The sequence below is a fragment of the Callospermophilus lateralis genome, chromosome 7 (assembly GCF_048772815.1).
Source record: "Callospermophilus lateralis isolate mCalLat2 chromosome 7, mCalLat2.hap1, whole genome shotgun sequence".
NCBI lineage: Eukaryota > Metazoa > Chordata > Mammalia > Rodentia > Sciuridae > Callospermophilus > Callospermophilus lateralis.
In genome coordinates this window covers 137,580,590-137,605,155 of record NC_135311.1, presented here as the reverse complement: position 1 = coordinate 137,605,155, position 24,566 = coordinate 137,580,590, and the positions used below count along the sequence as shown (strand labels likewise).

Sequence of the window (24,566 nt, the reverse complement as noted above, 5' to 3'; positions counted from 1 at the left end):
CTGAGGGAAACTGGCTTGTTCCAACTCTTGTAAGTAATGCTTATAAGTCCTGCCTCATATTCACCCAGGTTCTGGGTTGCTGGAACAGAACAACACCAAGCTCCTTGGGGGCCCTATTTTCCACTGTGGATCCTGCTTGGGGTCCTGAGGATCCCTGTGCTAGTAGAGGCAGGTGGTCATTAAAGCAAATGTAATCTAAGGTGGACTCCATCCCCTTCTATGGCAACAGGAGTCATGGGCAAGCCAATCTAATTCAAATACAAACCCAAAATATGAGAGCAGCAGCAAGCTGTTTGTGTAATAAACATTGCAAAGCGCATTTGGTTTCTTTTTTTTTTTTTTTTCAAGTCAAATATAACAACCAATGTCCCAAACCCTGTTTTCTGCATTGAGAATAAAGAAGCTGTTGATACCAGCAGGACACCTGCAGCCAATCAAAGAAAAGACCATTTCCCACTGTCAGCCAATCATAATCCTTTTCCAGTTTAAGCAGCCAATTGGGCCTCTTCACATTCCTAAAATATGACCTAAATAAAGCACCAGAGCTCGGAGAGCTTCCTGGGAAGCCTGATACCGAGGCGCAAATTTTTTAAAAAATAAGAGTCAGAAATAAAAATAAAAGGTTTCCATTGGTCAAGGTTTAAAAATAAAAAGGTTTCTTCCTGAAGCCAATCACGAGTCCATCCCTTTAAGCCAATCGAAAACGCACCACTGGTGTCTCCCTTGATGCCAGCCCTGCTGAGCGGCTGTGGCAATGGCTGTTGAGGGGCTGAGGGGTAGGAGTAGGGGGAGGGAGGGATGGTGGTCTGCTGCCACTCAGCCAGCCCAGGAGCCACACAGATCTCTTGGCCCTTGACAGCTTCCAGGGTGTTCCAAGGAGTTTACAGCTATTGCCTCCGGTCCTCCGTCTCCGACCTGGAAAACGCCATCACCACATCCTCGGCACCTACAGACCAGGGGACAAGAATTGCTGATAGGCTTCTAGTGTTGGCTGCAAGCAGGACAAGGCAGGAAGGCTGCGGGAACCACCCGCCCCAGTCCCCCTGCCTCCAGTACTGTGGCACCTGCTGAATACAAAGTGCTTACCTCTGGTCTGCCCTGCAGCCTGGCCAGCAGACGGAGCCAGCAACCCTGTTGTAGGGATGCAGGAGTGAGCTCAGAGGCTCACTCAAGGTTCCACCGCTAAGAGGTGAGACATGACCAGGACCCAGGTCTCACACCCCTTGCTCCAAGGTAACCAAAGTTGGGGAGCCACTTGGGAGTTCCCCCTCTTTATTCTCTAGCCTCAGGTCCTGATCGCGTTGGAGGGTCTTGCCCATTATGATTTGAACAGCCTCCCTTCTTTGCAAGAGCTTATCCTTTGCCCAAACCCGACACCTGCTCAAAGGAGCTTGGCCAGCCCTTCTCAGCCTGTTGTTTGTCTGGCTGGACAAGATATATAATGCCCACAAGCCTTGTTGTTTTTCTTAATCCTGAATTTGAGATTCTGGTCCAGATACTCATGAAATCATTCCTTTGTCTTGTTATAAGACAGGCTCTGACAGGCGGCCAGAAAGGCAGGGAGGGGGCAAAGAGCTTGGAATGCTACCCTGCTCCCCACCCTCCGTCAAAAAGTGAGATGACTCGTAGGTTCCTCCCTGTCCCAGGGTCCCCCTGCTCTCTCCCCCTTTTATAAAGGGTGGTTCTGTGTTGTGCCCAAACACTGACATTCGGGCTGCCCAGGGCCGTTCTGACATACTTTTCGCCTGTGTTACCAAAAAATTCTCCCCAGAGGGGCCGGATCAGAAAGTCAGGGACCCAAAAGGCCACCCAAGGGTGAGCTGGTATGGGAGGTGCACAGCAAGGCCTCTGGCACAGGGACCAGAGTTGGCACAGTGTTGGCCATCCTGGTCCACCCCATGGAGGGGGTTCCCTCCTGACATCCCTGCCACAGGAGGGGAGGAGGCAGCCAGCATTGGGGCAGTGCTGCAGGAGGAGGACCTAATGCAATGACATCACAAAGCTGTGCCTTCATTCTCACCAGGAGCCAAGGTGGTGCTAAGGGAAATACACTGCCACCCACCCACTTACCTTCCTGGGGTTGTGTCCTTAGCCAGCACAACCTCTATTCCTGAAAATAAAAATAAGCTTCTAGAAAGGAGCTCAAGTCATCAAGGGCCTGTTTGAATGGGGCTCCTTTGCTCGAGAAGCCCTACAGTCCTGCCCCTCTTCTAGGGAACATTCCGTTCTCACCAGGCCTGGGACTCGCAGCACCACCGCAGGCAGAATCGTCCTAGCTACGTGGACTCCACAATTACGTCATACCTGCGTGGCCACCGAGCTGGTTACCTAACAGAGGCTGACTTCTTGGAGTGCTGCCCCCCTCCTCCCTAAGCAGGAGGGGTTGCCATGAAACTGTGACAAGGGAGGTGTCAAGACGCCCTGGTGGCAATGAGAGGCGGCAGCCCACTTGCTTCCTTCCTCCTGCCTACCGGGCTTTCTCTCGGGACCGTGGGTCTCTGCAGTGTGCTGAGGCACAAAATAGCACTGGCGCCCCAGGAGGGAACTGTGTCAGCAAAGGGAATGGCCACCCAGGGGCCAGGGCTTTGCAGTCCCAGCCTGCCAGGGAATCTGCCTGTCCCCCAAGAGTGGGAAAGAAGTAGCCCTCTCAAGGTCACATGGGGACCCGATTGATAACTATTTACCGAGACACCTGAAACAAAAGCCTTCCAGAGTCCCACCCTCCCACACTGCCAGCCGAGTCCCTCCCTGGCTGGGAATCCAAGCCTCATTATGGAGCCTCCCACTGGTGCTGCTGGGCAGCCTACAGAAGGGGCCTTTGCTGCCCGGCCGAGCCGTCCCAAAGCACTTGCTGTTTTCCACGCCTCAGCACAAGGACCTGCCTTCCTTTGGGGCTGAGGAGGGCAGGCTCTTCCAGAGCCTTTTCTGACCTATCCTCATTATGGGCTGGCCAGGCTCTTGTCACGAACTTGAAGGCCTCTAGCAGAAGATGCTGATTCTCCCTCTCCTCTTCTCGATGGAATTTGGGACAATTACAAAAAAGTTATTGAGACTCAAGCCCTTTGAGTTTCTGAATCAGGAGGGGCCTCAGAGGTTGGGCTCCTGAGTCTCTCCCCCTTAGAAGCCAGTATACGGCAGTCCGCTTGGGCACTTTCCACTGTCCTTGAAGCACCGCTGGCCAACTGTGCCTTTGGGCCAACAGCTTATTTTATTTTTTATTTTGTCACTGGGGATTGGACCTAGGGCATTCTACTCCTGAGCCACAACCCCAGCCTTTTTTTATTTTGAGACAGGGTTTTGCTAAGTTGCTAAGGGTAGCCATGAACTTGCAATCTTCCTGCCTCAGCTTTCCAAGTTGTTAGGATAACAGGATATGCCATCAGGCCAGGATCTGAAAGCTTTACTTCTTGTCTTTATTCCTTTTTTTTAAAAAATATATATATATATTCAACATTTTAATATATATTAATATATAGGTATACTATATATATACATGTATTCTAAATATACATATGTATATATTTAGTTAGTTGTAGATGGACACAACACTTTATTTATTATTATTGTTTTTAATATTTATCAAGTTTTAGGTGGGCACAATATCTTATTTTAGATTCATGTGATGCTGAGGATTGAACCCAGTGCCTTGTGCAGGCTAGGTAAGCACTCTACCACTGAGCCACAACCCCAGCCCTTATTTATTTATTTTTATCTGGTGCTAAGCATCAAACCCAGTGCCTCACATGTGCTAGGCAAGCACTTTACCACTGAGCCCCAACCCCAGCCCCACTTCTTGTCTTCATTCTCCTAAAAAGCTCTAGGGTATATTTCTGGGATAGTCTCCCCAGTATTTGTATCTTTTACAATTTTTTTTTTTTTTTTTTTTGGTGCTGGGAATTGAACACCCGGGGCTCTTTAGCACTGAGATACATCCCCAGTCCTTTTTTTATTTTGAGACAGAATCTCACTAAGTTGTTGAGTTTGGTTTTGAACTTGCCATCACCCTGTTAGCCTCCCAAGTCGCTGGGACTACAGGCTGCACCCCCCACCCCACCTGCCCAACTCTAACTTGGTCTTAACACTTCTACTCAATATGTGTTTTTTTTAAATTGTTGATGGACCTTTATTTTATTTATTTATACGCTGAGAATGGAACCCTGTACCTCACACATGCCAGGTAAGTGCAGTACCTCTGAGTCACAGCCCCAGCCCCTCAATACTGTATTTTTTTTTTTTTAAAGAGAGAGATGAGAGATGAGAGAGAGAGAGAGAGAGAGAATTTTTAAATATTTATTTATTTTAGTAGTCGGCGGACACATCTTCGTTTGTATGTGGTGCTGAGGATCGAACCCGGGCCGCACGCACGCCAGGTGAGCGCGCTACCGCTTGAGCCACATCCCCAGCCCCCTCAATACTGTTTTGAAGGTCCGTTCCTGAGCAATAGGCAAGAAGAAGAAAAGGCATCCAGAGCACAAAGGAAGAAGCAAAAACATCTCAATGTATAGAAAATCTGAAGGAATCTACTTTTAAAAAAATGTTAGAACTAATAAACAAGTTTCAGGGTACAAGATCAATACAAAATCAATTGTAGTAAGGCATGAAAGCCATACCTAAATCCCATAAATTTGGGAGGCTGAAGCAGGAGGATCAAAAGTTCAAGGCCAGGTCAGGGGTGGTGGCCCATGCCTGTAATCCCGCAGATCAGCAGATCCAGATCCAGAGGCTGACACAAGAGGATCACGAGTTCAAAGCCAACTTTAGCAAAAGTGAGGCACTAAGCAACTCAGTGAGACCCTGTCTCTAGATAAAATACAAAATAGGGCTGGGGATGTGGCTGAATGGTCAAATGACCTGAGCTCAATCCCTGGTACCCTCCCCACCCCCTTCAAAAAAAAAAAAAAAAAAAACAGGCCAGCCTCAGCAACTTAGTGAGACGAGACCCTGTCTCAAGATAAAAATAAGTATGGGGATGTACCCTGTGTCCGATCCCTGGTACCATGGTCAAGGGCACAGGAATGAATCTTTATGATTGTTATGGTTTGGATCTTCAGTGCCCCAAAGGCTCCTGTGTGGAAGATGTGGTCCCCAGCTGATGGTACTATTGGGAGGTAGGGAACCTTCAGGAGGTGGGACCTAGTAGAAAGAGTTAGTCAGTGTGGGCATGCCCTCGAAAGGGACATTGGGAAGCTGGCCCCTTCCTCTCTCTCCTCTTGTCCCCATGGCCATGAGGTGAGCAGCTTCCCCTGCCACACACCACCACAATGCACTGTCTTGCCACAGATCCAAAGTCATAGGCCCGCTGCTGCCTCCACAGCCCAGGGCACCTCCAACTTGGCTGCTTAGGCCAAGAGCCCAGGCTCTCTGACCGCGTCTCCACATGCTCCACCTACAGAGCCATGTAAATACATCTGGGGCACTACCACAGCCCCTCTCACTGGAGCCAGGTCCCTGTTGTCCTTGATCTCCCACCTGGCACCGATGATCTATTCTCCACACAGCGGCCAGAGGTATGTTTTCTATATTTGAAGTCAGTTTCTGTTACTCCTTTGCTCAAAGCCTTTCAAAGACATCTTACCCCAAAATGTCTCACCATATTTCAAGTGAATGCCAAATACCATGCTGGTCCAAAAGACTCAACACACTAAGCCCTCCAGATGCCTCTTTGCCTCCTTCTGCCCCTCTACCACTCACTCTGCTCCAGTTGTGCAGGCCTACTGGCCACACTGCAGGCAAAAGTCTCCTGCACCTCAGGACCTTTGCACTTGCTGTTTGCCTCACTGAATGCTCTTTTCCCAGTTCATCCAAGTTGGTCTGACTTGTATCCTTGTTTTACAGATAAGCAACACGAAGCTCAGAAAGCCTGCCTCAGCAAATCAGGTGGCTGAGGCAGGAACATCCCAAGTTCAATGTCAGTCTCAGCAACTTAGGGAGGCCCTAAAAAAACCTAGCAAGACTCTGTCTCAAAATAAAAAGGGGTGGGAAGGTAGCTCAGTGGGAGAGCACCCTGGGTTCAATCCCCAGTACCAAAAAAGAAAGAAAAAAAAAAAGAAGAAAATTCAAAATGGAACCTGGAGAGCCAACCTGGGAGAAGCGCCCCCCCCCCACCCCATGGCTCTCACCTGAGTGCCTGAGGCACTGGCTGGGGGGGGAGATGGGGGGCTGGATCTATGAAGGAGGACAGGGCAGGGCCAGGCATCCAGGGGGCCCTCCCATCCCACGCCCAATGCCAGCTTTGCCCCGGTAATGGAACCAGTCAAATGACTGGGCAGAGAAAAATGACAAATATGCAGAAGCTTAGAAAAGGGAAGGGGCCCTGCACAGGGGTGAGGGAGGGTGGGTGGGGGGCAGACAGTGGGGTCATTGGTCTGTTTGTGAGCCAGGGATGAATTCACACAGCAGCGTAGGGGCTGGCACTCACCCCTGGCCAGAACAGCTCGCAGCAGGAGCCTGTGGTCAGCAGAAAGGACCCAAAGTCTGCTGAGAATCCCTCTGGCTATTTAAGGCTCCATGCTGAAGTGTTTCCAGGGTCTTTTTGTGAACGTGTCAGGCAGCTTGATGTGCTTCCTGAACTGAGAATGTGTCCCTATGGGCCAGGGAGGGTTAGAGTTGGGTCAGTGAGAGGGGATGGAACAGCAGGAAGGAGGAGCATGGAGCCAGACAATGGCGGCTGGGGCACATGTGCAGCCAAGGGGTCCCACAGCCTGGCCCAGGCAAGCCAGTGCAGCCCCGGTGCTTTCCCAGGACCTTCGGGCAAGCTCAGTGCACATTCGCCCCGAACCTGCACACTGCGAAACAGGGTGGCCCAGGCCATGTGGAAACATGGCCTTATCTTCAGTCCTGCCCCCACCTCCAAAGCGTCCCCCAGACCTGTCTGTGGCAGACTCCCTGCAGCTGTCCTCCCCAGGAGGCTCTGTCCCCCATGAGGGCAGGGATCTTCTGACTATGTGCTTTCTGCCTTCAGTCATCACAGCACCTTGGTACAGGAAGGACAAGCTGATTTGCTGTCCCATTCCCCAGTCTTGGGGATCCTGCAAAGCCCAGCTTTGAGTCAGGTGCACAAGGGTGGCCAGGGAAGAAAAGAACAACCCTGAAGGCAAACACTACTTCAAACACTGATGAGGTACAAGGCCTTGCTTGGCTCCCAAGGGCTGCAAACGCCAAGACCCCACAGACCAGGCAGGGCAAGGCCCCACACAGATGTCACCGGAGAAAAGGGGGGACTCACAGGAATGTCATTAGCCTGGTGATGCCCACATTACCAGATTCAGAGCCAGGGGCTCCTCCAAGACCAACTGCTTAAGAACCAAAAGGACTCTGGGGACAGGGTGCCTCTGCCTTGCCCTCCCAAAGAACTCTGGAATCGTATCACCCCTTGGTAGCCGAAGTTTCTCAGGACAATTCCAGTGTCAGATATTCCTGCAATGGGCCTTGCACCTGCCTAGTTAGGGTACAACTTAGAGACCCAAAAAGCTCAGAAATAAACCCTGAAACCCCAGACACTCCACATTCCTGTGGCTGATGGAGGAAGCCCCTTTGCAAGCCACCATTAGCCAAGGGAGCTAACCTCAGCTAAGTGTTTCCAAATTATCCAGGACGCACCTGCCAAGTCCAGGGCCCATCCTGGGCATACAGAGTAGACCACACCATTGTGAAGAAACCTCCACAGGCTGCCAGTTGGCCAGGGCAATTGCCACCCTGGGTGTTTCAGACCCTTCTCTGACCACGTGAGTTTGGGTTGCAGCACCTCCTCCTGCATGAGCTCATTATCTTGCTTGAATGCCAACCAACATCTGCTACCTGCTAGCCAACACAGCAACTGCTCAGCTACCAGCTCTGGGGAAATACTGCCTAGAAAAACAGGTCCTCCAAAGGAAGGAGCTTGTGGGAGGGATAAGACTAGGGTGCCATCCTGGATTTGCCTCCTCCCAGGTGAGCTGATACCCATAGGGTGCCATGTACTGTTTTGGGGAGTCCAGGGTTATGAGCCAAGTGTTCTACACATCTCAACTCTGGTGTCCCAAGTTCCCAAGGGACAGCTTTTACCCAGAAGCAGCATGACACTTCAGTTGCTATGGCAACAGTGGCCACTGACTCACCAAGGTCTCAGCAGCCACAGCAGCGCTAGGCTCAGTGGCGCCTGCTGGCTCCAGGATGACAACCACCTTCAGGAGCACATGAAGCTGCAAGAGACGGGGCTGTAGAGGGCAGTGCTGCCACATGCAGGCAGAGATGCCCTGCTGGCTCCAGCAGAAGCCTTGGGCCTCCTGGGCTGGACAACAAGGCTCAGGAGGCAGCACCCAGGGTCCATCGGGAGGCACCAGCTGGGACCTGGCTTGGGCCTTGCCCTGCCTACATGAGCATCCCATGGAAGCCCCTGAACATCCAGTCTCAGTTCACTCATTTGCAAAATGTGATGAAGGGCATCTACCCCATCCATCCAACTGGCCACGGAATAGCATCTAGCCTACAGCATTACGAACAACATCTGGGAGGTCATGTTGGGGCTCTGCTCTGCCTGCTACTGTTCTAATTCCAGATGTGACTCCCAAGCCCCTCCCTTGTTCTCAACCTCCCATCCCACCGATACTCACACTCACACCCTTTGTGGCTGGTACTCCCAAGTGAGGTCCTCATTCTCTTCATCTGAATTTTTGTTTCCTCAAAACATAAGCTCTCCTAGACCACAGAAACTAACTATGCCCAAAGGGACAGAACATGGGAGGAAGGGTTGCCCATCCCTCCAGGGGTCAGGGACAACCAGGTCATAACCTACAGTCTTGCTGTGTCCTCAAGTTTTAGATTCTAGGCATCAAAATCACCTTGGGGGCTTGCTTTGTGTTGAGATGAAGTATCATCATGTTGCCCAGACTGGCTTCCAATTCCCTGAACTCGAGTAGTCCTCCTGCCTCAGCCTCCTGAGTAGCTGGGACTACAGGACTGAGCCACCACACCTGGCTCACTTAAAATGCAGACTCCCAGGCTCCCTGGCAGGCACTCTGATTCAGACGGGCTGGGATAGGGGGAGCGACTGGGATTCTGCATTCTTCACAAATACGGTTGGTGACTCAGGTGCAGTGGTCTATGAACCACACTGAAAACTTGAAGCTTCAGGCTGCCCTTGACCTCCACTCCACCCTGAGCTGCTGCCATTCTCAGCCAACAGTTCTAAGGTCTCTGAGGCTTCAGGGTTTATTTCTGAGTTTTGTGGGTCTCTAGGTTGTGCCTTCACTAGGCAAGTATCTTCTCAGAGACATCAGTTCTCACTGCTTCTGCCCAGGCTCTGCCAAAAGACCTCTGGAAAAGGGCTCCACTGGCAAGTGACCTGCTGACCCTCTCCTTCCCTCAGAGCTCTACTCTGCCCCTCCTCACACGGACCCTGGTGTAGCACCCTCCCCATGCGCAGCCTACTTTCCCTGGGACACCCTCGTTTGACTCCTCTCCCACACCCACAATCCTATGTGCTTCCACCTGAGCCATGGCCCACTCCCTCCTGGATGCCCACGGACACCTCCCATTCAGAACTTAGTCCCACTCCCCTGCTTCCTAAATGTCCCACCATCTTTGGAATGTGTCCATATCACCTGGACATCCCTGTAACCTAACTGCTGCCCTGGGAACTTACCCTAATGCCTACTCTGGACCATGAACCAATGGGCCATTCTTCCCCTTGAGGTGGGTGGGACTCCATGAGGCTTTGGAATAAGCCCAAGCAGAGGCATCTGCCTTTCCACCCACTCTCGGTCCCCCCAGCAACCACACACCAGACTCTTTGAGGATGTGGAAACACCCTAACGCTTGCACATGTCTGGGCTGGCTGCAGGGGCTCTGCTGGCCGGCAGTGCCCTTCCCTCCCCCTAGGTTGTCTGCAGGCGCCTCTCCCTGCGTCCTTCAGGAGCAGTGCAGACAGCACCTTCCCTGGGTTGCTTCCCCTCCGTCAGAAGATCTTCCACATGTTCACATGTCTGCATGTCCTGGTGGACCAGCAGCGAGAGGACAGGGCCGTTCTGAGACTACACAGAGCTCGCAGTAACCAGGGACTAATGTGAGAAGAACTGATCAACTGCTGGGCTGGGCAGCCCCTCAGGGCCCCCTAAGAGCCCCCTCCGTGAGAGGGATGCGAGAGTCCTGGGGGGGCGCAGGCCCACAGGGCATCCTTCTCAGTTCTAAACAACAGAACCTTCACGCTGGGTGACAAAGGTCAGAGCAGCCCTCTGTGAGCCAGAACCAGAATGTGATGAAGGAGCTGGGCCTGTGCCTCCCACATTCCTCGCCTTTTCTTGAGATTGGTTTTCTGTTTTTCAATGACACAGGTCATACCCCAAGTCCCGGTTGATTTCAGTTTGATTCAATGTACACATGACTTCTGGCTCCGCTGTTATTGGGTTATAGGTAATTCTCATGTAAGTCTTGATTAAAGTTAAAAGAAGATGAGTTTCCCATCCCAGAGCCTGGAATCCTCTCTGGACCTGACTCTAATTTCAGTGGCCAAGTTCCCTGTTGCCTGGGGCCTCTGGGAGAAGCCTTGAAGCCATGAATGGGCAGAAAGGAGACCAGAAACCCCAGCAGAGGGCTGTGTGGAGCAGAGAAGCCCAGCTGGTTGCCCAGGGAGGAGCCACCAGAGCTACTAGGCCTCCTCAGGGAGGCGGGGCTGGTCAACCTCAGAATCCAGCTAACACCTGCTCTGGGCCAAAAGCCGGACAAGAGCTGAATGTGACCATGAACACAGCACAGACTCCAGCCCCACGGGACTCCTGACACAGTGTGATCACAGCTCCTCAGAAGGAAAGTGAGGGTCCGGCTCTAGGAGCCAGAGGGGAGGCACCCGATGACCCTGGACTTGGGAAAGGTTTCATGAAGGACTAGAAAGAACAGAGGCTGGAAGAGAGTGGGGTGGACTCCAGAGAACTTTCCACACTGGCTGGAAAGTAGTAAAGATCTTGGCACCACCCTCACCCGAAGGGCACTGCAAGGGTTCAACGGGTAGGAACAGAGCCAAACAAGGGGGAGCCACTTCCTTGGAGCACTGGTCCCTGATTGTTTGCTGTGATCGCAGTTATTTTAACAAGGTTCCCAGTGTAACCCTGAGACCGAAGAGCCTATTTTAGGCTCTCTGGCAGCATAACTTGAACCAGCAGCCCCAGCCTCTGCAGGGAAAAAGCCAGCAGGAATTCCCTGGACGTCTCTTGGCGAAAGTATGACCATGGAGATGCCACAGAAGCCGAGGGAGCCATGTGCCAGCACAGCTCCCAAGGGCAAGGAAAGGGGCAGAGGCACATCAGGTTATTTCCCTGGGAGGCCCCCAGGCAGAGAAAGGACTATGCTACTCCTATTCTACCTTAAAACATGACAGGAGGATTACCCACAGTATTGGTGAATGCTGGCTATGCCCAGACCCCACACTAGGCTGCCTTTGTGGCCTTGAGCTATGTAACCTTTCAGCCGGTTTTCTCATCTTGCAAGTGGGGCCCTGGCAGCACCTACAGCACAGGCTATGGTGAGAAGTATTTGGGATACATCTCCTATGCTGTTTGGCAAGGAACCTGCCACATCAGATGAGTTTAATGAATGTTTTCCATTGTTTTGATTGATGGCAGAATGGAACCAAAGATCCAACAGAAAGGTACTGGTCAATAGATTTTGGCATAGCCATTTGGCTGTATATTATGCAACCCCTAAAACATTTTCTTGGAAGTTGTTTAGGATCACAGTAAAGTTACCATAAGTAAAACATGGATGCTGAAATGAGTATTTAGCCAGGTGTGATGGTGCATGCCTGTAATCCCGTGATGTAGGAGGCTCAGGCAGGAAGAGCAGTTTTAGGCCAGCCTTAGCAATTTAGCGAGGCCCCGAGCAACTTAGCGAGAACCTGTCTCAAAACTTTAAAAAAGGCTTAGTGGTTAAGTACCCCTGCATTCAATTTCCTGTATCAAAAAAAAAAAAAAAAAGAGCATCGAAGGCTAGGTTGTGGCTCAGCAGTAGAGTGCACACCTAGCACAGTGAGGCCCTAGGTTTAATCCTCAGCACCACATAAGAATAAATAAATAAAGGTATTGTGTCCAACTACAACTAAAAAATAAATATTAAAAAAGAGTATTTATAAACTATACATCCCAACTTTATGACGTGCATATTTTTAAAAGTCTGCCAGCAAACTGAAGGAAAGATGAATAGTGGTTATAGCTGATCATAGGATTCAATTCTTTCAACTTTTCTGCTGTTTCTACCTCTCCCCAGTTTTCTGCAATGAGCACACATATATGATAACCAGGAGAAAGGATCAATATGCATTCCAGTGGGGGCGGCCCTGTGATGAGAAAGGAAAGCTCAGCACTACCTGTCTGCTTTGCAAAGCTGCAGCCCTTCCCTGCTGCCCACAGCTGCTCTTCTCAGCAAGGCGACCTTCTTGGAGAGGTATTGATTTCCTTTGATTCAAAACATGAGTCCTCTTGGCTGTCAGGTCTGCTCGACCAACTTCAGAGGCAGGAGACGGCACTCACAGAATTTTCTGCCTTTCTGGTAGACCTCTGGTTCCCATCCTGCTGTGTTCCAGAACCAAGGGCCTGCCAGGTGCAGTGGTGCACACCTGTAATCCCAGCACCTCGGGAGGCTGAGGCAGGAGGTTTGCAAGTTCAAAACCAGCCTCAGCAAGTTAGTGAGGCCCTAAGCAACTTGGCAAGACCCTGTCTCAAAATAAAAAAATAAAGAGGCTGAGATGTGGCTCAGTAATTAAGAGCCCCTGGGTTTGATCTCTGGTATAAAAAAAAAAAAAAAACAACAGAACCAAGGTTCTAAGGGGCCCACCCAGGCCTAGGCCCAAGCTCAAGGAGCTCAGTGTCCAATCAACAGAGGGACCAGGAGACAGCATGGGAGTAGAGTAGCCAAGGTGTATGTGACAGGCCTGATCCAGGCTGTGGAGGTAAGTGTTTAGAGCTGGGCTTCTGGATGCCAGGGCAAACATGGAGGCAGAAAGGGGTGAACACACAGGCCTGAGTCAAGAGTCAAAGCCATTCACTATGGCCATTTATGTTTCGAGTGAGGGGGTGGGCTCAGGGTGAACTGGGGTCTTGCTCATTATGCTAAGAGGACCAGAGTCCCTTAAGGCAGCAGGGAGCCACTGAAAGATTTTAAGTGGGAGAGAAACCTACTGATGTCCCTTTAAACCTCTAAAAGTCACTCTGGCCATGTAGAGGGTAGCACAGGGGGAAAGACAAGCCGAGATACCAGTGAGGAGCTCTTTGAAGCAACTGAGAGGAGAATGAAGATCAGAACAAGGGTCCAAATAAGAGGGAGAGAATGAGCTGGGCACAGTTGCGCACCCCTATAATCCCAGAGGCTCGGGAGGCTGAGGCAGGAGAATCACGAGCCAGCTTCAGCAAAAGTGAGGCACTAAGCAGCTCAGTGAGAACTCTCTCTAAATAAAATACAACATGGGGCTGGGGATGTGGCTCAGTAGTCAAGTGCCTGGAGTTCAATCCCTGGTACTCCCTTACCACCACCAAAAAAAGAGGGAGAGGACAAAGCAGATTTGGGAATAATAAGGTAGGAGAGTCCAAAGGACTTGGTACCTATGGGGTTGCTGGGAAAGAGTCCAGGCTGAGCCCTGGTCTCTGGGTGTCTGTTAGAAAAACAGGTGGAAGAACAGATTCTCGGTGGGGAGAGGGTGAGTTAGATCTGCTGAGTGTGGGGAGACTGTGCCAAGCCGTATGGTTGACAGCCACACAGGAAGGTCTAGGTCAGGAAAGGTGTCTGGATTGAGGGAATATGTTTGGAAGGTACTGACCTGAGCTGTCTGTTGAAGGCACAGGGACATATGTGATCACCCAGGGAAACTGTGTGAGGCAGAGAAAATAGGACAGAGGGCAGAAGCTGGAGGATAGCACAGAGGGAGAAGAGAGCAATGGGCAGAGACAGGAAAAAAGGGCGTCATGGAGGAAAGGGAGAGGCAGAGGCCAGAGGAGCTTAGGACTTGGAGATTGACCATTCAGTACTGGGAGGCCACTGGGCCCTCTACTAGAACCACCTGGTTAGGCCTTAAGGTATAGGCCAATGTCCCAGGGTCTCTAGCAGCCGTCCATCTTCAGCAAACGTGGCTGGACTGCAATGGGATGCTCAGGTACTAGATCCCTCCAGCCCTGGAAGGTAGGTATGTGTGGCCTAAAGGTTGTGTCTGGACCTACAGAGACAATGCTGAGTGCTGTCCTGTGGGCGCCGAGGGGAAACCTAGGAGAGACTCAGGGAGCCCGGGATCTCATCTAAGTCTAGGGTGGAGCAGCTTGCCATCTGCTGAGAGACAGCACCACCTAGTGGGCAGGAGGAGCTCAAGCCAGGCTTCTCACCTCAAGGCTCTGCCCATTGTGTCCCTAGTCCTACCCAGTGTCCTGGGGGCACCAATTCAGGCTTTGGCCACAGGGCAGGGCCTGAGCCTCTGAAAGCAGGATTCTCTGCTATCAGTTGAGATCAGCTCTGCCAATGGAGAAAGTGGCAGGTTAGAATTTTAGCAGAGATCAATTTGGTCCTGTAGTATGGGCACAAATGCAGACTTCTGACTTAGACCTGCACAGTGTGAGAGTGAGACTGAGACTCTGTTGTTGTGTATTTGTGGTGTCTTTAGGCACACATAAAAAATAACAGGTTTGTGAAACTTCTTCTGGCACAGCTAATCCTCCCTTTAATTCAGCCATGTAATTCTCTGGGACTCCTGCAGCAGCATGTGCTTCAGGCCTCCACAGCCAGGTCAGAGGAGACCTTCCTTCCCAGGAGGGAAGGGGCAGGCTTCAGGGTGCCCCAGCAGCAGAGAATCATGTCATCCACACTCTTCTCAGTGATTCTTTCTGAGTGTTCCTTGGCTCAAGGTTTGGCTCCTAGAGCCCCTTGCTCCAGAAAGGGAAGTGCATTTGGATGCCACATACCCAGCAGGGCCCATATTCCAGTGTGGCATAGCTGGCTACCCAACAATTTAGTAAATCCTGGCTGCTCAGCAGTTTGGGGGCCCAGTCAACAGCGAGGTGAGGTCAACACAACCTTCTTACACAACTCAGCGGAACTCCTTTTACTCTCAACTCTTGGTTCAGTTATATGAGATAAAGAATTCTATTAAAAATATTTTTGGTAAATATTTATTTTTTAGTTATAGGTGGACGTATTATCTTTATTTTATTTTTATGGTGCTGAGGATCAAACCCATGCCTCACACATGCTAGGCAAGCATTCTACCTCGAGCCACAACCTCAACCCTATTGAAAATATGTTTTAAAAGATATTAAAATATTTTAAAAAATTTTTAAAAATATTTATTCTCAAGTTTTAGGTGGACACAATATCTTTATTTTATATTTATGTGGTTCTGAGGATCAAACCCAGGGCATCGTGCATGCTAAGCGAGCACTCTACCACTGAGCCACAACCCCAGACCCCTAAAAAAAATATATATATATATTAAAAAAAATTTTTTTTAGTTGTAGATGACCACAATGCTTTATTTTGTTTATTTATTTTATGTGGTGCTGAAGATTGAACCTAGGGCCTCACACATTATAGGCAAGTGCTCTACCACTGAGCTACGATCCCAGCCCCCCTTAAAAATATATTTTTAAAAAAAATATTTTAAAAATATTTTTAAGGCCTGGAGGTATGGTTTAGTGGTAAAGCATTTGTGTAGCATGCATGAAGTCCTGAGTTTGACCCCCAACACCAGGGAAAAAAATGATGAGCACATGGCACATGCCTATAATCCCAGTGACTCAAGAGGCTAAGGCAGGAGGATTACAAATTCAAGGTCAGACTCAGCAACTCAGCGAGGCCCTCAGCAACTTGTCTCAAAATAAAAAATAAACAGGATTGATGGTGTAGCTCAGTGGTTAAGCACCCCCTGGATTCAATCCCTAGCACAAAAATTAAAAAAAAAATTTTTTTTAAATATATTTTTAAGGCCAGGGACTATGTTTAGCGGTAAAAGTCCACAGTTAGCACAGACAAGGTCCTGGGCTTGATCCCCAGCATCAGAAGAAAAAAAAAATTCTGTGAATGTCAGCACATGCCTGTAAACCCAACAACCCAAGAGTCTGAGGTAAGAGGATTATAAATTTAAGGCCAGTCTCAGCAACTTAACTAGATTCTGTCTCAAAAATAAAAAAGGACTGAGCGAGGCGTAGTGGCATCAGCAACTAAAGAGGCTGAGGCAGGAGGATTGCAAGTTTGAGGCCATTCTCTTCAACTTAGCAAGACCCTCAGCAACTTAGTGAGACAGTCTCAAAATAAAAAAATAAAAAGACTGTGCTGCCTGTGGTGGCATATGTTTGTAATTCCAACAACTAGGAAAGCTGAAACATGAGGGTAACAAGGTTAAGGTCAGCTTGGGTGACTCAGAGACACTAAGCAACTTCATGAGACCCTGTCTCAAAATAAAAAATAAAAAGGGCTGGTGATATGGCTCAGTGGTAAAACATCCCTGGATTCAATCCCTGTACCAAACAAAACAAAACAAATAAAAAACAAAACAAAAAACCCCAGTGCCAAAAAAAAATTTTTTTAACTACCTCTTATTGCAAAAAGAACATATAAACAATGGCAAAAAATTAGTTTTACAAAACTAAGCCTGGTGCTGTGGTGCATGCTTGTAATCCCATTTACTTGGGAGGCTGAGTGAGGAGGACAGCAAGTTCCAGGCCAGCCTGGGCAACTCCATAGTACAGCTGTATTAGCAAGCATGCAAGGCCCTCACTTGATCTCCAGCACCACACACAAAATAACAGTCCAGGGAGTTTAGGTGGTGGGAACTCTGTGGTTCTGTCATTACAGTCCCACGACTTACCTTGATTTTCTATTAAGAGCATTCCTGTAGGGCTGGGGTGTGGCTCAGTGGTAAAGCACTTCCCTAGTGTGCCCAAGGTTCTGGGTTCCATCCCCAGCACCACAAAAGGAAAAAGAAAAAAAAAAGCTTTCCACTAAAGATGCCCTTACCACTCCACCACTCTAACTCAAGCTCTGGTTGACTCAGTGACCCAGGACCAAGTGGGGAGGAAGGTGAGTCCACAGGGACTACAAAGCCTGAGGTTTTCAGGTAGAGCTGGCTCAGAGGCCAGCCCTGGAGGAGGGAGGTCTTTCCCACGAGACCCTGGGAGGGCAGAGCACCTGGCACACAGGCTGGGCTGTGGCAGTGGTTAGGGCACAGCTTGCTGGGACAGGCACGCCCAGGCAGGCTATACATGGTAAGTGGTGTCTAGGGAACTACTGGAACCATTGGAGTGTCCAGAAGGTTTCTGCTGAGTTGAGTCCATATTCTGGGTCACACCCAGTGTCAGTGCTTTAGAACGTGCTCCCATGCCAGGGCAGAGCCCAAGACATTCAGGAGAACCAGGGCGGCAGCCCTGGGTGCCAGATCAGCTGTATCCCCAGCAGCCTCACCACCCAGCCAACAGCGTCAGCACTCTGCTCCTGGGAGCCTGCTCACGTCTGGACATGCCACAGGCTGGAAGACTTCATGGCCAATAATCCCATGAAGCATGAACAGAATACCAGGAAAGGACTATGTGGAGATGCTGGTCAGAATACTAGGGTACAGTATAGAATACTGGGGTACACATACTGGGGATGTGGCTCAGTGGTACAGCACTTGCTCACATGTGTGAGGCACTGGGTTCAATTCCCAGTACTGCCAAAAAAAAAAAAACAAAAAAAGAATACTGGACTACAGTGTTAGGACAAGCCTTCCAAGAGAGGCAGTACTTGATAAGTGGTCATGGGATGCAGAGCTGCCCAGCAGCCTCACTGGTTACAGGAGCGAGGACAGACAGTAAATGGCTGCTCTAGTTGGACTGTGAGTTTGCACCCTAATAACTGGCTATATGACCAAGAGCAATAACATTGCTGCTAAGCCTAGTTTCCTTGCCTGTTAACTGGAAGTAAAACAAATAGCAGCAACACCATAAACACTGTTGTTATTCATGATCATGAGAATTGTCTGGGCATCCCTTCTGGCTAGAGCCAGGATCACACCAGTCACAGCATGGCCTATGCTCACGGTTAAGGAAATGCAAGCAGACCCTCTGCAGTTACAAGGGCTCCCATACACTTCCATTCCTTGCCTCCTCCAGGCCTAAAAAGGAACCCCACCATTTGCCTCATTGGGTGCTCAGCTCCTACTGGGGGAAGAAGATGGGACCAGGTAGGAGGATCCATCTGTGGAAGAGAAGGGGCTGTGGCCCCATTTGTCTCAAGTCCATCTTTCTAAAGAACCACTGCTTGATGCCCTGGGAAGGACTTGGCTGGCCCCCGGCCCCTGACTCACCCTGGTCAATAGAGTGCTGTGGCAGCTGGCTGAGCTGGCTGCTGACCACTCCCGCGTAGGTGCGCAGGAACTCCTCCTCGCTGGCTGTCAGCTGCAGGGTGAGAGCACAGCAGTGAGGGCAGCAAGCACCTGCTCCCTGAGAGGCCCCTCCCGCGCAGCCTGATCCCAGTGGAGGCTCCTCCTTGGCTCCCTGGGCCTCCAGTACTGAGATCTGACCTCTCTAGTCCAAAGCAGCCCAACCCCTCCCACCCTGAATACTTAGTCCCTGAGGCCCACAGGCTTGGATATTTGGGTTGAATCTGTCTGTAGCATCTGGTCTGACATAGGCCAGTGGGAAGGCGTAGGCCCTGCCTAGAGAGTTGATGGATGGCCAATGGGCAATTCTGAATCCCTCCTTCTTCCCAAAAGCTTCCCTGCACCTGCAGGTCTGCTGTCCCCTCAGTGCCCAGCTGCCGTTTATATGCCCCTGGGACAGAAGCCTCACAGGAATCAGCAGGGAAGAAAAATAGGTCAGGGCCTTGAGGCCCTTGTCCACCCGGCTCAAGCATAGCACAGAGTGGGAGGCTGCCCCAGTGGCACTCTCAGAACTGGACATGCTGGACTCTGTGCCTGGGAGGCCTATACTAGCCACAGAGCTGAATTACAGGCCCAGCTGCCTCCTCCTCAGACCACAGTGACCCAGGAGGGGGCTCAGTCCCCTGCTTCAAGGCAGCCAGTTCCCTCCCTGGGAAGCCTGGTGCTCGCCCCCGCAGGCACTCACGTTTGATCCCATCTTCCTCAGCATGAGCAGCACTCGGACCTTCTGCTGAATGTACATCTCCTCCGGACTCTTCCCGGGTGCTCCTTCACGGTTCATCCCCCTGGCCCAGCTCTTGGGACTCCTGTGGGGTCAGGTAGACATTGAAGGGTCAGGGGTCAGGGTGAGACATGCTGATATAGTCACCTGTGGGTGACCCACACCTTTCCCAAGTAGCCCCTTCCCATAGGGTCTGGTTTCTTAGAGCACAGAGGAGGTGGAGAGCTTCCCAGCTTCTCCCTCACCCCACTGGCTCCAGGCAGCCCGTGAGCAGTTTATTCCAGGTGGGTGTTGCAGGGGTCCTGGCCACTTCCATGGCCAGGGAGAGAGCTGACAGTCTTACCTTCTAGCTCCCACACAACCTGCAGCAAGGTGCCTACAACAAGTTGCAGGGGACATGGTACAAGAAGCCAAAGTGTCCCAGGCTTTTAAAGCAAGCAACTTGTACAAGGTGCAAAGTTATGTCAATGAAGGTGGCTGGTTGGGGCCTGTGGCTTGAGAAACCATGAGATAAACCTCTACTCCAGCACGGAGTGGGAGGTTGCCCCAGTGCCCAGCCCCCAAACACAGAGACAGCTCCCTGTGCAAAAGCCCCTGCTGAGTTCAAGAGGTCAGCTCCTGGGCTGGGCTCCACAGAGTCCCTAGATGGTGAGAGGCTGGCTCAGGCATGTGGGACATAGGCACCCAGTGGGGTCGGCTGTCACCACCCTCACACACCCACCCCACCTGTTGAAAGGTGGTTCCTGCAGGCAGTTGTGAAGGCAAACAGCTGTATCCAGGTATCTCAGGAACCTGACCTGCAGCAAGGCCCCAGAAGAGAAGCCCAGAGCTTCCTCCCTCCAGGAGGAGGAGGAGAGGAAGCAGGCGTGGAGGGGCTTGAGTTACATACTTGTAACTCCTGGATGAGTCAGAAATAACGCGGCAGCTGGTGGGGGTGGAGTCTTGTCAGCCCTGCTGCCAAGGAGCTGCTCTAGGAGAATGGGGGAACTGGGCTGGAGGGACAAGGACACTCCTCACACTATCCACCCTCAGGGGCCCGATAGCCCTGGCTGGACCAGCAGGCTCTCCCAGGCAGGCAGCAATCTGTGCCAAAGGTGTACTTAGGAGCAGCTTCCTGTAGGTACTTGTCAACTGCTCACTCCCCCCAAATAGGACCCTTACCCTAAAAGCCCGCAGAATAGGCTAAAAACCTGGCCAGTTGGAGCTAATGTCATAGCCGAACTCTTGATGCAGCATAGCTCCTTCCAGAACCTTCCTTTCTATCCCTGAAGCCTCAGAGTTCAGGCTTTCTTCCTCTGCTGTCTGCTGCCTTCCAACTCTTCCTGGGCTCAGAAAGGGTCCAAGTAACAACTGAGAACTGAGAAAAGGAATGGCGCACCTCAAGAACCCTCAATTCCAGGATGCATGCCAGTCTGTACAGCAAAGCGGGAAGCTCACCTTTGAGCTACCCCTCCTCCTGTGAACCCATCCTCACTTCCTCCACTTCACCTCCCGTGCAGCACTGCTGCCTGGGGTGGACTCCACACAGCTTCTTGGAGTGAGCCCTACCCTGGGCCTCAAGCATGAATAGTATGGCTTCCATTTCCCCGCCACCCCCCGACCGCTGCTTCCCTCTGGGTTGTGGCTCTGGTCTCTTCATGACCTCCCCCACTTCCTTTCTTGCCCTTCTACCAACACAGTATCTGCAATGTTCTTCTCAGAAGACCAGAAGAGATAACTTCACTCCCTACCTAAACCTACCTGAGGATACATGTAATAGGCCTAGCATGGTCAGCCCTAGCCTGCTCCAGCTTACCTCTCCCATCCTCCTGGGCCAGTCTCTGTACAGAGTGTCCCTTGGCCTGGAACTGGCTTCTGATCACCCTTCATTGCAGTTTAGAAATGTCTTTCCAGGAAAGCATCTGACAGCAAAATGCAAGCTGGCTCTGTTCCCCTTCCCCAGTTCCTCCCAGATATGTAGCCCTGTCTGTCCTGATTTCCTCAAAGAGTCCTGCTGGCATTCCTGCTTACTATCTCTCCTTTGCCCGGTGGAAGGCCAGGGCTGTGTCTACTTCATTCAACTGTCCTCAGCTGGCAGGAACTTAATAAATGCTGCCTGGTTGGATGAATGGAATAAGGAGACAGCCTGTGGTGTCTAAGCTTCCCACTCCCTACAACATCCACATTGATTTAGGGCCAAATATCATTGTGTTAAAAGTGCCTAAGGTGGCTGTGAGTGGTGGCCAACACCTCTAATCCCAGTGGCTCAAAGGCTGAGGCAGGAGCATTGATTGCAAGTTCAAAGCCAGCCTCAGCAACTTAGTAAGGCCCTAAGTAACTTAGAAAGACCCTGTCTCAAAATAAAACATAAAAAGGGCTGGAGATGAGGCTTAGTAGTTAAATGTACCATGTTCAATCCCCAGGACTAACCCCTGCAAAAAAAAACAAAAAACAAAAAACAAAACAAAAAAACAAGTAAGTACTAAGCCAGTCTTCATAAACAATGTAGCTCTTCAAAAGTCACACATTTCCAAAGGATTCTGTGTTTCCTGAGCTATGGTGTTCTACAGAGGGCATCTGAAATGCTCCACAAAGCCTTCACACTGGGAGGCAGAACTCCTAGGAGTGAAAACCTTCCAATTCTGTCCTGTGCTCAAAAGCTAGGTTTTAGGTTATTCTCCTTTGTAAAAAGACATGATGCAAGGGACCAGCCACTGGGTGTCGCCGTACACGAGCGCACCAGAGATGCAGCTCCTCCTGGATACCCAGCAGGCTCCCAGGTTCTGTGGACCTCCTTCCATAGCCAAAGCAGGAAGCTTTCACCCCTGCTGAAACTGACTTTATTTCAAACCCACTTTCACAAACCACACTCTAGCAGCTGAGTGAGGCAGAAGAATCGAAAGTTCGAGGCCAGCTCAGCAACTTAGCAAGACCCTGTATCAAAATAAGGAGGAAAAACTGCTGGGGATGTAGCTCAGTAGTAGAACAAACTTGGGTTGGGTCTTTTGGTACCCCAGTACCAAAAATAAAATTAAAAATAAATAAAAAGGGCTGAGGATATGGCTCAGTGGTAGAAAGAAAGGAAAAGAAAACATACACACACACATACAAATAAAAACAAAAACCCATCCCAGTCCTGGGTCCCAAGAGAAGATCTATCATTCAGTAAGGCGTAGCCAGAAATGGCTGGTTTGTGCTGCCACAACCTCAGGATCCCAAGAGTTCTGGAGCTCAGCGGGTGCTTACTGGAGGAACATCTGTTCTGCGTCATACGATCATTTCACTGGGAGCCCATATTAGAGACCTTTGCTCTGACAATCCTACCCTCCACCACTGTATAGATTGGTTTCATCCTGTCCTTCTTGCTGTTGTAGACTCGCTGACCCCAGGGATGTCTCACACTGATTGCCCATCCAGGGGCCAGAGGTGCCATCGGGGTGTGCATGGGTCTGTGCAGCCAGGTTATTCCTACTTCAATGTGCTTCCCTGGCGTTGGTGTTTATTAAAAATTTTTTTTGCAGTTCTGGGGATTGAAGACATGCTAGGCAAATGTTCTACCTCTGATCTACTCTGAGTCTTCCCCCTTTTAAAAAATTTTATTTTGAGACAGGGTCTCACTAAGTTGCTGAGGCTGGCCTTGAACTTGTGATCCTCCTGCCTCAGACTACCAAATAGCTGGGTTTAGAGGTGTGCTCTAAGACTATGCCATACCTGGCTCAAGACAGTTTCTTAAACTGACTCTTCTTACTTTGGGAAAACTCCTGAACTGTCATTTCTACAAACTCTGGTCATCTAGTGTTTTTCAAGCTCTGCTTTGAGCTGATTCTGCCCTGCCACCTGACAGGGTAGAACGCCCAGGGCTGGATCTGGGGCAGAATGTGACCCAGCTCACATGTTCCCGCCCTTTGTGCTCTAGTCCAAGTGCTCTAGAACCATCATGACTGGTTGCTATGATTCTGCCTAATCTGCAGTAGGTGTTGACGTGAGAAAATTAATAATTGAAGAGAATATGCCATAATTAACTCAAACAACACAGACTTGGCAGCCACTGGAGAGCTCACCACAGCATATTGAAATGCATTTTGGGTTGTTGCCTATCTAAGTAAGCATGCTATTAAATGTTCATCACAATTCTGACAAGTATTGGAGTAAGTTCACTTGAGAATTCTTATTTTCCCTGTAGAGATCAAGAACTAGTCTCCATTAAAATGTACTTAGATTACATAAGCTCAAACTGCACCTAATTTAAACATACTGTTTATCTGGTCCTCAGACCTAAGAACAAAAAGTAATGATGTTTCTCAGTTATGGTCTCAGTTATCCCTATAAACATTCTGTTACCTAAAATGGGGCAGCACTTCCCTTCCAAATTCTAAGAAAATTTCTTAGGATTGCGTGTACAGTGTTGACTATACAAGTCAGAGATGAACAGATAAAAGGAAAACAGAAAGAAGCAACAGGCACAGCTGTCAATTATGCAAATGAATGGGGAAAGGTAGAGACCTGTGGTTACCTATTGTGGATCACAAACTGCACTTTATACCAGAAGTGGGTGCCGCTCCGCGAACTCACATCTGATGGGGCAAATACAAGCACACAGCATATACATTCACCCCAAACCCAGAGAACACACACGCACACACACCACTAGGGTGGTTCTGAGCCACTTCTCTTTTGAAGGAATTTTGTTGGTTGTCAGGAAAAGACAGTAGGAAGTGGCTCCCAACCACAGCATGGGATTCATACAAACAGAAATCTGTGGGGCTCCTGGCCTGAGGGGCCACACAGCAATCTCTGGGAGACACTGGAGGACATGATGCCACACTCCTGACCTGCCTGTGCATACACCTATTACTGGCCACCATGTGATCTTCAGCTTTTAAGCTCTTGATCTTACTTTAGAAGAATTAGGAGGTATAACAGGAGGCACCCAAAGAACAAGACAAGAATGTTAGATATAGCGGCTGGGAGGCTGGGAGGCTCCAGCCACCATGGGGTTCTATCTGGGAAATGCAACCAATTCTAATAAGGAGCCTGGAAAGCTAGCCTTCCTTTGACAGGCACAAGTTCCTGAATGCAAACAGAGCCACCTGCGCTCATTTTTATTTATAAACCTGAAATTAATGCTGTTTGAACACCCACAGTTATGTAAATTAGAATATTCATTTATACCCAGGGGGTCCTGGATCTGCTAGGAAAATTTCAAGTAAACTCAGCCTGCACCAGACCACTGGGTGGGTCCTTTAGGTACACAAGGCACCTCTGACCTCTGGGTTGCAGCATTTCTTTCGTTTTGTCTGTTTTAAAGCACATCATGATAGTTCTTAAATGCTTGCATTTAGAAATGTACACACATTTTCACAAAATTTGTAGAAAAATACAATGTCATATAATTGAGTGATTCAAAGAGTTTATATAAAATATTAATTCAGAGTCTGCACGGGCTTGGCCTGAAAGAAATCAGCAGCACCACGATATTCACTCTAACAGCCACACATAGGCTGG

General features: G+C 50.0%; 1 protein-coding gene across 2 annotated transcripts in view; it reads right to left on the bottom strand.

The window, feature by feature from the left end:
• Nucleotides 1-319: 319 nt before the first annotated feature.
• Nucleotides 320-24,566, bottom strand: part of Ctnnbip1 (catenin beta interacting protein 1) — a 54,211-nt gene continuing 29,964 nt past the window's right edge. For both annotated transcript variants that reach the window (XM_076861343.2, XM_076861344.2), the window contains exons 3-5: nt 19,047-19,167; nt 18,287-18,377; nt 320-946 (exon numbers count right to left, since the gene is read on the bottom strand). In XM_076861343.2, the coding sequence (XP_076717458.1) occupies nt 888-946; nt 18,287-18,377; nt 19,047-19,142 (246 nt within the window). In that variant the 5' untranslated portion in view covers nt 19,143-19,167 and the 3' untranslated portion in view covers nt 320-887. The remainder of the gene's footprint in view (nt 947-18,286; nt 18,378-19,046; nt 19,168-24,566) is intronic.